The 13348-nt window shown below is 28.0% G+C and overlaps 2 protein-coding genes across 2 annotated transcripts; both read left to right on the top strand.

The window, feature by feature from the left end:
* Positions 1 to 1616: 1616 nt before the first annotated feature.
* LOC113848531 (protein DMR6-LIKE OXYGENASE 1-like) lies at positions 1617 to 6923 on the top strand. Its single transcript, XM_027478109.1, has 4 exons — positions 1617 to 1829; positions 2051 to 2286; positions 6273 to 6600; positions 6681 to 6923. The coding sequence occupies exons 1-4, from the start codon at positions 1617 to 1619 to the stop codon at positions 6921 to 6923; spliced, it is 1020 nt and encodes a 339-aa protein (XP_027333910.1).
* Positions 6924 to 10584: 3661 nt separating this feature from the next.
* Positions 10585 to 11631, top strand: LOC113874379 (putative clathrin assembly protein At4g40080). Its single transcript, XM_027512601.1, has one exon. It carries the CDS (start codon positions 10585 to 10587, stop codon positions 11629 to 11631), a length of 1047 nt encoding a protein of 348 aa, XP_027368402.1.
* The last annotated feature ends 1717 nt before the right edge of the window (positions 11632 to 13348 follow it).

Here is a 13348-nt window from a genome sequence, read left to right on the forward strand (position 1 = left end):
TTCAGTTATCTTAACTTCTGACTACTCTTTTGGCCATAACTTTTTCTACAGATATCATTTTTTGCTAATTCTAGTTGCATTGGATTCTACACATCCAAGAATTCAAAATGCATATATAGATCGTTGGATTTGGAGTTGTTTTTTATTTTTTATGATTTTTTGAAGTTGAGATAGATTTGCTAAATATTATTGCGGGATTGCATTTGGACCCTTGTTATTTAATAATTGTATTTGGACTTTTAGATATTATTAAGGCCCACATTTTGACAACTTAATTTATCCTTCAGAACATATAAATAGAATAATAAGGTTCTGAATTAAGGGAGAGGGTAAGTAGACACTTTAAGATTTTGAGACTTGGCCGAAATAAGAATCTTTATTTTTACTTTTTCTCGAACTCTCTCGTTCTTTTCTCATTCTTGCGTGGGTTAAACATTTTGATGGAAGGCTAAACCTCTCGTTTAATCCGTAGAATCCAAACGTTGTAATTTTGACTTGAGTTCTACACTAATTGCTCTGAATTTGTTCTCTTTTTTTCTCTAATCTTATAATTGTTTATTGCGATTGTGGTTGACTTTTCTGTTGTTAGATTTTAAATTAGGACTCGATTGATGCTCTAATTTGATAATTAATGTGAATTAGGTTAAATGATTATTTGATTTAATTCGTAACTCTATTCAATTAAGTTATTTGATTGAATTAATAATTGAATTGGGTGATTGTTCAAACGTGTATTTAAATCTTTAGAAAAAAACTAATGTAAAAATATTTTTAAATTAAGTTGAAAAATAATTCATTTCTATTTTAACTAAATATATTTTATTTAAAAAATAATGTTTTAAAAATTAAAAATTCAAAACTTGCAACCTCTTCAAACAAGGCTTCAAGATAGATATTATGACAACAATTGAAAAACTGAAAAAAGAAAAAAAAAGGTAAGCAATTGATATTAAAAGCAATTACAATATGGAGAATTGAACTATAAAAAGAATATAGATATTAAAAAAATTACATATCAAAGCAAGTTGTATAGGAATATATATATATATATATATATATATATATATATATATATATTGTCTATATTATTTTTTTAATTAAAAAAGAGATTCCGATCTATTGTCATTTCTTGAATTGCTGAAATTTCTTTTGTCGTAATTAAGGCCAGGTCCCCCCCCCCCCTCCCTTTTTTGGCATATATAATTATTTTATATAAAAAAATATCTATTATTTGTGGTTAATATGTTAGACAACAACTCGTTAATAAGTCAAATAAATAAAATAATATATAAACAATAGAATTATGAAGCTAAAGTATTATGTCGTGTTTAGAAAAATAGATTCCTTAATTAAGTCGCACAAATTCTAATAAGGATATGCACATGTCCAAATGCCTTGAAAATTTTATTTGGTAGACCATGCATAGCACTTACGAATTAATCTACTCCACGTATTAGTAGCACTGGAGTTCAGTTTCTTTCGCTATATAAAGCCCCACTTACCAGATGAAAATTGAGAAGCGACTTATAAAGTCACGTGTTATATATACCCATTTACTTTCTCCACTCCATTACCCAAACCCTGACCGAGCAGAACCACCTCTGAAGACTAAAAAGATGTTTAGCGTTAAGGATTTAGTTGAATCGAATTGTTCGAGGTCTGTTCCCTCCAACTACATTTGCCTTAAAAGTCCCGAAGATTCCTTATTGTATGAAGAAGAGAATATTCCAACCATTGATTTTTCCCAACTCACCTCTTCCAATCCCGATGAAAGCTCCAAGGCAATCCAACAACTAGGCTATGCTTGCCGTGATTGGGGTTTCTTTATGGTATATAAGTGCATGTTTGGAGACACTTAAATTTGAAAAAACAATATAGTTTTTTTTTTTATATATATATATGTGTTAGTAGGTAATTTATTAAAATAAATAATTATTTCTTTAAATAAGCTAAATCAAACATGAACTGTCTTTTGAAAATCATGCTATGCGTATTAGAGTTTCCTCCGTCATGCATGCAGATAAAATTTGTTTTCTTGTTAATTCTGTAGCTAATCAATCATGGGGTGTCGGAGACACTGAGGGATGAGCTACTTAGGACAAGCCAAAGCTTTTTTGATCTGACTGAGGAAGAGAAGAGGCAGTACGCAGGAGAGAAGCTATTTGATCCAATAAGATGTGGTACAAGCTTCAATGTCATGGTGGACAAGACTCTTTTCTGGAGAGATTATCTCAAATGTCACGTTCACCCTCACTTCAATGCTCCTTCCAAGCCCCATGGATTTAGGTACGATCCTCACTGATCTTAGTTTTTTCTTTCACTTTGTTCTATTCTTCTTCTTCAACCCTTTTGAGCCATCTCGGTATTTGTCCAAAATAAACCTTAATCTGTTTACTTATACGCGTGATATACTCTGAGCTAGCTTATAAGAGTATCACTTATATCTCTTAATTTTGGTTGTTAATGTTTTGTTACAATCTAATTAATGCATATTGGGTGGGTGGTGAAAATTTGTAGGATCCCCTCTGGCCTCTAAAGTGTTTGTTTTCCATCTACGGAGCCAAAATCTTAAGAATAATTAATTCTAAATTTTCTTATAATATGATTATAATTTGATTTTTTTTATTTCTTTAAGATAATAAATGGATATTTTTTATTTAATTGGTACTTAATAAAGCAGAAAAAAGAATTATTAAAAAATTTATTAAAAGAATAAAATAAAATTTAAATTTTCATTGTATATTAGATTTTGCTCTCTTTCTCAATTGCTATGCAAAACCATATCAATAATTGAAATTGGTAAAATACCAGCAATATACTTTTTTTAAACATATTTTTAATTATTAATTATAATTTATTAAAAACTAAGAAAACTACGTGAGTTTTATTTTTTTATTCTTAATTTAATATTTTAATAATTTTTAATAAATTCTATCTAATAATTAAGATTGAGTTAAAAATTACTCTTGCCTAGATAACCTTCTTCACCAGAGTGATGACTAACCTATCCAAAGTAGTCAAAGCATCACACGAATCTCTACTTTTTAGTCTCATGGCTTGAAAGAGTGATTACTGACCTATCTTTATTTTTCCCACCAAAATCTAGTGCTTCTTCCTCTCTATGGCGCTGGTATATATGTATCTAAACAATATATCAAATTGATTATTTGAATTTAATTTAAAACATCAGTCAATTTAACTTTTGTTGATTTATAAAGAGATATGTTTTAATCCATCCTTGAAATTATAAAATCTTCATAATTTTTAGTCTCTGGTTAAAATATTTCAAGTACTAAATGTTTCTGTGTGTATATATATATATAATTTAAAATGACATTTTCTGTAATTTAAAAATAAATTAATTATTATTCATTCTTTTAAGAACTAATTTGATATATTTTTCATGTGTATATATATTGTTTCATTTTATATGTATGTACATATGCCTGACTACAAAAATAATGAACCATTCCAATAATTTTTTTATTAGCGAAAAAATTATTAAAAATCAGTGCAAGGAATACAAGGAGTACATAGGTTAGGGTTTGTTTGCTTGCTTGCTTGCTTGCTTGCTTGCTTTTAATTTTAAAAATTATATTTTAAAACAATTTTAGAAAACTGCTTTTAAGAAAAAAAAAATGAAAATAAAATTTACGTTAACGAATATATTTTATTTTATTTTACTTTTAAAAAGTAAAAAACAGTTTTCAAAAGAAAAAGCAAACAAACTCTAAGAGTGTTATTAAAATTTGTCAGTCCACTGATCAAGTTGTCATCCAAAGTGTCCGTAATTTATGTACTTTTCCCAAACTTAATGACAGTGGAGATGAGATTTACAATTGAGATTACATTCTGCTTCAAAGCCAAGTCAGTTTATGTCGCAGACCTAAACCATTCCAAACCTGTTCTATTGATTTTCATCACCAAGTCACTGCTTCCAGTTTTATGTTATGTATTGTTCTAGTTTCAAGTAATAGAAAAGAAAAAAGCCTTCACTTCCTGACAAGAAAGATTATGTTATGTATTGTTATAATTTTAACTTTTGTATATTTCTACCTTGTCCTTTGCACATCAAGCTAGCTTATCATCGTAATTGCAAAGTTTTCATCTTATTTTCTAGATGTCCAAACACTCCTTTTCCTTGACTATTGTGCATTCATGAAAAGGAAGAAACACCCACTAGATCATACTGTCCCCTCAGGCGGCTACTTTCCGTTGATGAATCAATTTCAATGGTAATGCTACCACTCCAAAAGAAAAGATATTATAAAACTCTGCAACCCCATAGATTTTTATTTACGTAATTTGGATTAAACAAATTAATAATAACTCCACTTCTTATTTTATTCAAAGTAAAATCTAGTACAGAAATCTGGCTTCCACAACTTAGCACTATTAAGGGAGGAGAAAATTTTAGCCCTAATGGGAGACAACGAATTGTGGGATGGGCCAAATCATATATTAAGGTCATCATATCCATTTTCTCTTTTAGATCTATGCCTTTGCGGACAGATCCTCAGCAGCAGTTATTTTTAAAAAAATTATATTAATATTTTGCATTACGATTCAAATTGTTTTTCTGTCATGATTTTCTACCGTTTCCGATAGTTACAGAAAATCGGTTATCTTATTTCTTGTTTTCAATGCATTTATGGATTTAGATTGACAGTTTATGTAATGAGAAAATTTGTGTTTACCTTTTCAGTAGGATGATCCATGAAACTTTTTTCAGCACTCTTAGATTACATACTATAAATATAAGAAAATTACTGAATAGACGGGAAAAAAACAGATATTACAAGAGTATCAAAAAACTTCACGATCTTATTAATTCTTATTATATGTAAGAGAAAACTTAGGACCGTTTTTATTTCAGCTTTAGAAAAAGTTATTTAAAGGTATATAAAAAAAATTTAATTTTTTTACGTGAAGAAGACCTTTTTTATTTTATTATATTGATAAAACATTTTCTATTTTAAAAGATAGTCACGATTGTATTTGAAAAATTACTTAAAGTAAAAAATAATTAAAAATATTTTTCACTTTAATTTTTTGAAGAAAAATATTTTTTTATAAAAAATTTGAAATAAACGCATTCTAATCTATTACTTTTGTTTGATACATAAAATGTCCTTTTCTTTAATTTGGCCCATTTTGTCGGTGGTAGATGAGATGTCTGGTTCTCGGCTTATCAAGTTTTGGGTCCATTACCATTACCATTACCATAACCATCCTTTTCTTTTGCCCAAATTCAACCGTTAGCATCAATCATGAAAAAGAGATTGTAAGCAGTTCCTCAACTATTTATGCAAAACAAAAGAGAGTAAGTAAACATTTAAAGTAAAGTAAGTAAGCGTTCTCTGAGTAGTTCTTTGCTCTTTTTTGTTACAATTATACGTTAAACGAAATTGATATGAAATGGAAATTAAAAGACAGAGGTAATATTTGATCCTCACAAAAATAGTCCTATTTTCCATTCTCGTTACCCTTCATACACTCAAGGGTCACTACAAAACCCTTCTGCCAAAGCTCATAATGTGTGTCTTAGGCGACCGGAAAAAGAAATTGTAAACTGAAAAATAAATCCCTTTTTTTAGTGAGATATATATATGTCATCTTCTAATCTTTTTCTATGAAGAAATTACATCTTTTCAAACTTAAATTAACTTATTTTAGAAAGATTATTTTCATATTCCTTATTAGTTTTTCGTAAAAGTTATCATAATACCTTGCTAAGTGAATAATTAGCAAAATAAACTTCTCAATAACTCACTGATATGATGTAAATAAATAGTTTCACATATAGAAATAAAATTTTGATAGGTAATGTTTCCTTTATATTTTATTTTTATATACATGTATAAAATAAGTTATATAATTACTGTATATATATATATATAGTTTTTAAAAATATCTCTTAAGAGAGAACACCAACAAAATGACAAAAGGACCTTCACGCAGTCGTTGAATACCCTATTTAAAAGGCATGACTGAAGAGACAATTATTAAATTTTTATAGTTTGAATTCGTTATAAGCTCTTCAAGAAAAGAGAATAATAATTCTTTATATGACTGAGTTTACAATTTCTTAGACAACAGACACAATCTAGATCAACTTCACAACATTCTTAATCATATGAAAACCATAAGATTTGTCTCTACACATGAAAACTACCAAACCTAAAAAGCACCGATACTTTAAATAGTGTTATTTTGCTTAATCATCATAGGTTCGTTGCTTATTTTATTATTTTCCCTTGGGATGTTTGCAGCGAAACTTTAGAGGAATACAGCAAAAAGGCCAGGGAACTGACTAGCGAGTTGCTAAAAGGAATATCTACGAGCTTGGGCCTAGAAGAAAACTACATACATAAAAGAATGAATGTAGAGCTGGGCTCCCAATTGCTGGTTATCAACTTTTACCCACCTTGTCCTAAGCCCGAACTTGTAATGGGCCTTCCTGCCCACACAGACCATGGGCTTCTGACCCTCCTAATGCAAAACGACCTTGGAGGGCTTCAAATTCAACACAACGAAAAGTGGATTCCTGTACACCCTTTACCTAACTCCTTTCTCATCAACACTGGGGATCACCTCGAGGTAAAACAAAAATCACTCTTTCATAAACATATCCTTATTAATCCCCCAAAAGATCTAACATAACTTACGTTTGTGCTCAGATTCTGACCAACGGAAAATACAAGAGCGTTGTTCATCGTGCTGTAGTGAATAAGAAAGGTCCTAGAATTTCCGTTGGCATTGCACACGGGCCACCCCTTGACAACATTGTTGGCCCTGCACCTGAGTTGCTTAACGAGAATACTCCCCCAGCATATCGTGCCATCAAATATAGAGATTATTTGCAGCTTCAGCAAAGCCATGAACTCGACAGAAAATCCTGCTTGGATCGTGTTCGAATTTGAATAGAAACTCTTATATTCCCTTTAATTAGTAGAACCCCTTCATGCATGCATTTCCTGTATCTGAATATGCCTATGTTTCATCATATTTTAGTTTTTAGTTTCATATTTGATCATGTTCTTGGAAGGTAAGTTAGACTTGTGTAGTTCAAAATCCAGGCACAATGGTTGTATGCGCTTAATGCAGCCCGCCTCTCAAAATTAATTAATTATGACTTTGTGAATTTCTTTTTTTGATTTTGACTTTTGACTTTGTGAAAATAAATGGTCGACATGCGAGTCACGTTAATTTGTTGTCCCTAGTTCTGCATATAAGTACAAGCTGACCTATTTTTGAGTCATTGACAATCTATTGGACAATTAAAATTTACGTTCTTCCTAACTACTGAACTAGTTAAGAAGTGAAAATAAAAGTTTTTATTGAATATTATGTTGAAAAGTATTAAAAATTACTAGAAACATGTATTAATAATATTTATTTATTTATTTTTCATTTTAAATTTCTTAACTAGTGTTATTAGTTAATATTTATCTGGAATTTAATGTAAGAGAAATTAATAATTATCTTAATTGCTCAAATTTTAAGTTAATACTTTTATCTTTAAAGATAGATTAGATATAAATGTCCTTCGTAAGTAAAAAGGAAATTTTACATAGGAAAAAACAATAATACAAGAATGCATAAGAAGAATAAATTTAGGCTACATGATCATACATAAATACTTAAAATTAAATGTTAATTAAATTCTTATAGATATCTTATGAATTAGCTTTTAGGATTGAAACCTTATTTTCTAAAACTTGGTGTTTTAAAAGATATTGCATAATTTTTATATTTTAATCATTATAAATTTTCAAAAGTATCACATGAGGGATCTAATAGTAGAATTGCACGGATGGCTTAATAAACCGCTTTACTAGTTTATTGATTGAATGGAGCGATCCAAACACATTTTTATAACACTAATTCACATGTTAATGGAATAGTATGAAAAACGCAATAAGTTTATATAGATTTTCATTTCACAGAAAGAAAATGACTCAATGCAAATAAATTAGAATGGCCTTGGTTTTCTATTCCTCTTTATTTTTTTATTTATATGATTAAATGCTAAAATGTATAAGATATACAAAATCAAGTCATAAATATATTTATTATATACTTGAATTAATATATTTGCAATTAAAAATAATCAATATAAATTATGAGCTTTTGTCGAATTTTCTAATCAAATCAATTATCTGCCTAAAAGTTAAAAATTCATTAATTCTTTTAAATACCATGAAATAAATAATTATTTTCCTATAAATAATTGGTTGCAAACCTGCTATACAAATGTATGGTAAGGTTGATCAATATCTATGATTGTCTATAAGTAAGAGGCTGGCCTATTCTATACTATAGTATGAACTTTCTCAACAGTATGTATCAACTAAAATAATAATAATCTTGCAACATTAAAAATATCCTGTGTATGTATTCATTAAACTTATAATTTATAATTATAAATATAAAAATTAAAACGATCCTACTTATGGGATTTTTTTATAATAGCATAGCAAGAAATTGGAAGGGTTTTTAGTTAAAAATCATTCTAAAATAGATGAAAAATTGTGAAAAAGATACATAATATTTTTTTTTTTAAATAATATTGTTCATTCTTTAACTAAGAAGTACTAATTAGTATTTACTAAAAACAATATTCTGATAATAAGATGATTAATTCCCAATTACTACATCATGGATGAAAGACTTATTCAATAATCGAGATTACAACATCATTTTAGTTGCTTTGATTTCCAAATGTCCAGGACTGTGCAGCCGACTGCAATTAAAAATATATAAAATAAAATACATACGCAAGAGCCCATCAAGTTCAAGAATAAATAAATTGAAGAAACAAAACCAGATTTTTTTTTCTTAACGGAAGAGAAGATCACGCCTTCAATCTTTTTGTGATTCCAACGTCAACTTTTGAAGCGAAAGAAAACATTTACCCAATTATTATGAATATTCATAGATGTTTATTAAAATTTTAAAAGTAACTTAATTTAAAGTAATTTATATACAACATAATAAATAATGAAAAATAAAATATTCAAATTATAAAAATAGTACAATGTTTTATTACAATAATATTTAATTGAATATATTAAAATTATCATAAAATAATAATTTAGAAAAGTATTTTTTTTAAATATACATAGGCATTTAAATAATTTTACAAATATAAATATCTATAAATACAAGTACTTTAATACTTTTTTATTTATAAATAAATAAAAATTACTTAAATAAATGTACAAATATTTACAAGAATAAATATTTTCATTAATAAAAATTTTTACTTGCAAATATTTGCGAGTTCGAGTAACTTTACCATCTCTATCCAAACCCAAAGCAAAAATTCAAAGGCTGCATCCGCGGTATTAATTCACAAACGTGTCTTTGAATTAAGGCTCGATAAATTGGTGAAATGATATAAAACTATCTTTGAATAACACAATTGGGAAAAAGCAAAATGATTTACGCAGTTAATTTGACAATTTCTTGAAGTGGTCAAATTAAATCCACAACGTCATGTTCATACGTATAATAGTTGTCTTCCATCCACTTCAAACAAATTCTATGGTTCCTTCTTCGCGATATCATTAATACTATTTTTAAATAAAATTTCTTAAGTAGATTTATTTATATTACCTATCATCTTTTTAATCATTTTCCAAAACAAATTATACTGTGTTCAAAATTTTTAACTTATATATTTAAATTGATTAGCATTATTTTCATATTTAGACATTATTTAATCGTGTTACATTTCATTAGGGAAATTAATTCCCCAATCTGATATTACTATTTAAAAAAAATTCTGAAAGTAGACTTTATGTCATGTGTAACTTATATAATCATTTTTTTTTTCTACAGCAATATATAATAATAATAATTATTATTATTAAAATTTTATTAACTTCAACTTTTAAGATCAAATTTAAATATTCACAAATAAAAAAAATTTATAAAAAATTACATAATTATTATTTAAAATTATAAAAATATACTAAATATTTCTCTTTTTAATAAAATTTTATTATTATTATTAGTTATATCTTCATTCTTTTATTAACAAAATTCTTATTATTATTATTAATTTTGAGCACGAATTATCTATTCACCTTCTTAATTATTATTTAAAATATTAAATTATATATTATTTTTAACAATATTTATTTATATATTTAAAGTAAGGTATCAAAGTAATTAATGTAAATTTAAATTTTTATATTTAGATATTATCGATTCACCTTATGATAGTATATAAGATAAAAATAAGACATTTAAGGCCGTAAGGTATTTTTTATACTTTATATTAATTACTTTGATACCTTACTTTAAATATATAAATGAATTTTATTAAAAAAAATACAAAGGAACATTGTTATCCTTAATTTTCTGCAATAACGATTTTCCTTCTCTTGAGATTTTAATTATGTTTCCCCTTTCTTGGAAAGTCAAATTAAGTTTTATAATATTTTTCTTTACATAAATAAATCAAAACTGCAGTTCTGTAAGAGAAAGAGAAAACAGAGATCATTGGGTTTGCGCCAACAAATTAGAACAGAGCATTTGAATTCTCCACACTTCCTTCCCATCCTTCTCCGTGCCATGTCCCCACGCAAGAGGCTGAGAAACCTCGTACACAACCTAAAGGACAAAGCCTCAGTCATCGTCGCATCTTTATCAATCAAGCGCCACGTGTCCTCCATTCGCGTCCATGTCCTTCGCGCCACCACTCACAACTTCTCCACTCCCCCATCGGAAGCCCGAATCGCCGCCATCCTATCCGCCGGCCGCGGCTCTTATATCCTGCCGCGCGCCTGCATAAACGCCCTCATGGACCGCCTTCACAAAACCCAGAACGCCACGGTGGCACTGAAATGCCTCTTCACCTTACACAACATAATAGCCAAAGGACCCTTAACGTTAAAGGACAACCTCTCCTATTACCCTTCCCACGGTGGCCACAACGCCCTTAACCTCTCTTCCTTCCGTGACAACGCGGACCTTGAGGCCTTAGAGCTTAGCACGTGGGTTCGTTGGTACGCGAAGGTTCTAGAACATGTGCTAACGGTTTCGAGGGTTTTGGGTTATTATCTTAGCTCGAGTGACGGAACAGAAAGAGAGCATTTGGGGGTGTCCAGTGGTGAGTTGTTGGGTGAAATACATGGTCTTGTGGATTTTGCGGAGCGTGTGAGTCACGTGCCTGACACGTTGCACTTGCAGAGGAATGACTTGGTGTATGAGGTGGTGAGATTGGTGGGGGAAGATTACGGGCGAGTTCAGCGTGAGATTTTGCTGCGCGTGGAGGAGATTGGGAAGAGGATGGGACGTTTTGACGTGGGGGAGTTGAGGGAGTTGGTGAGTTGTTTGAAAAGGTTGGAGGAGAGCAAGGGAAGGTTAGTGCTTTTGTTTGTCAACAGAAAGAGAAACGATGCGTTCTGGGAAGTGATTGGTGGGGTTAAGAGCAAGGGAGTGGTGATGATGGACGAGATAGAGGGGAAGTGGATGACGGTGGTGACGGCGAAGAACGAGTCGACTCGGTTCACGAACCCGTTTCTTGACCCGGGGCAATTGGTTCCGGTCCTACCTGGTGGAGCTTGGCCAGGTGTCACCCGAAACGAGTTTCTTTTAACTGTTCCAACGGTGGGATGACTATTTCCAACGCTCTGCGTCGAGAATTTAAGGACAGTGGCTGAATTATTTTGTTTCTTTTTCCTTTTTCCTTTTTCATTCTTCTTGGGGATTTTATTTTTCTTTTTTGTATGCTGCTTTGTACATAGTCTCTGAGTTTATACTTGTACATTAGAAAGAGATTTAGAGAGAGAGAGAGAGAGAGACAGAGATGTTGATGAATTTTAATTTTTTTGTTTTTAACAATTTTTTAAGGTAGTTTTATAGGACCTTTATAAATCTCTCAGTGTAAAACGTTGATTCAATGTGTTATAAATGTTTTGATTGTTATTCTAAAGGTTTCTAAATATAGATATTTTATACCAGTTCTTTATGAGTTATTTTTAAAATTTTAATAAAAATAATATATTACAAATATAAAAATAATTTAATAAATATTTTATTATTTTAATTAATTTGTTTAGTATATTATTTTACGGTTTAACGTAACAATGAAAGTAGTGTTTAGTATACTGGACCGTTGTGGCAGTGACTAATAACAAAGTACTGTGAGAATCTTTTATATTTTTTTCGTGTTATTTTTTTACTTTCATTTAAGCAAATTAATAGAAAGAATTTTAGTCTCAAAAATACTATTTGAGAATAATTTGTACTAAATTTTATTAAATAATGTTACAAAAATATATTATTAAATGTTCATTTAGAGTTAGTAGTTTATTTAAAAAACACATAAATATTTTTTAATTTCTAAAATATTAAAAAAATAATTCTTTTATAATTTCTAAGATATGTTACAAATAGCAAGTACCTTATATATATTTTTTTGCTTTAATTTACTAAAAACACTTTTATTTATATATAAATTAATGAATAAAACCTTTAAAAATATTAAAAATATTCAACATCAAAATGTTATAATAAAAAGTTAAAAAGATAGGAAGAATGTTATTATTGTTATTATTATTAATGATGTTGTTATTATTATGAATTATAATTCACTTATTTCATGTATAAGTTTGACAAAATTAAATTTGTTTAATATTTTTTCTAATATAAATTATATCAATTTAATTATTTAATTTAAATTTTTATTAAGTAGATTAAATATATAAAGTTTGGTATGCATTAAGTTAATATTTCATCAATTAATTATAATTAATTGATATTATACTTAATAATATAAAAATTTGTTTTATGAATATGATAAAATAAAAAAAATGATAAAAAAATGAGATTTGGATAAAGATAGTATATGATAACAAGAGAGAATAAAATTTTATCATATTTGATGGAATTTATAATAGTATAGAAAATAAACTTATGTTATCACATTTAATATGTGAAATAAATAAAAATTAATAGAATAAAATATAAATTATATTTAAATGATAAAATTACTCTTTTATTAAAATTAATTTATCATTTAATTTTTTAAATTTTCAATTATATATATATATATAATATTTTTGTATATATATAATATTAAAATTTTGACTGTAAATTATAATATTAAAGTATTTTTTAATAATTTTTTTGTACATGTAGAGAATAGTATCTTTTGAAATCTATAATGACAAATGAAGATGTTTTGCTTCAAAATATTTATGACTTCAAAGATGAAAAAAAAAATTGATAAAAGTGAAGATAAATTTTCTTTAATCTTTATGTTGATTATGTAAACAAATTAATATGCTCATGTTAATTTAGTTTTATAATTTTGAAATTATATATATATATA

Source organism: Abrus precatorius, unplaced genomic scaffold, assembly GCF_003935025.1.
Source record: "Abrus precatorius isolate BTA unplaced genomic scaffold, Abrus_2018 Scaffold8, whole genome shotgun sequence".
NCBI classification, from domain to species: Eukaryota; Viridiplantae; Streptophyta; class Magnoliopsida; order Fabales; family Fabaceae; genus Abrus; species Abrus precatorius.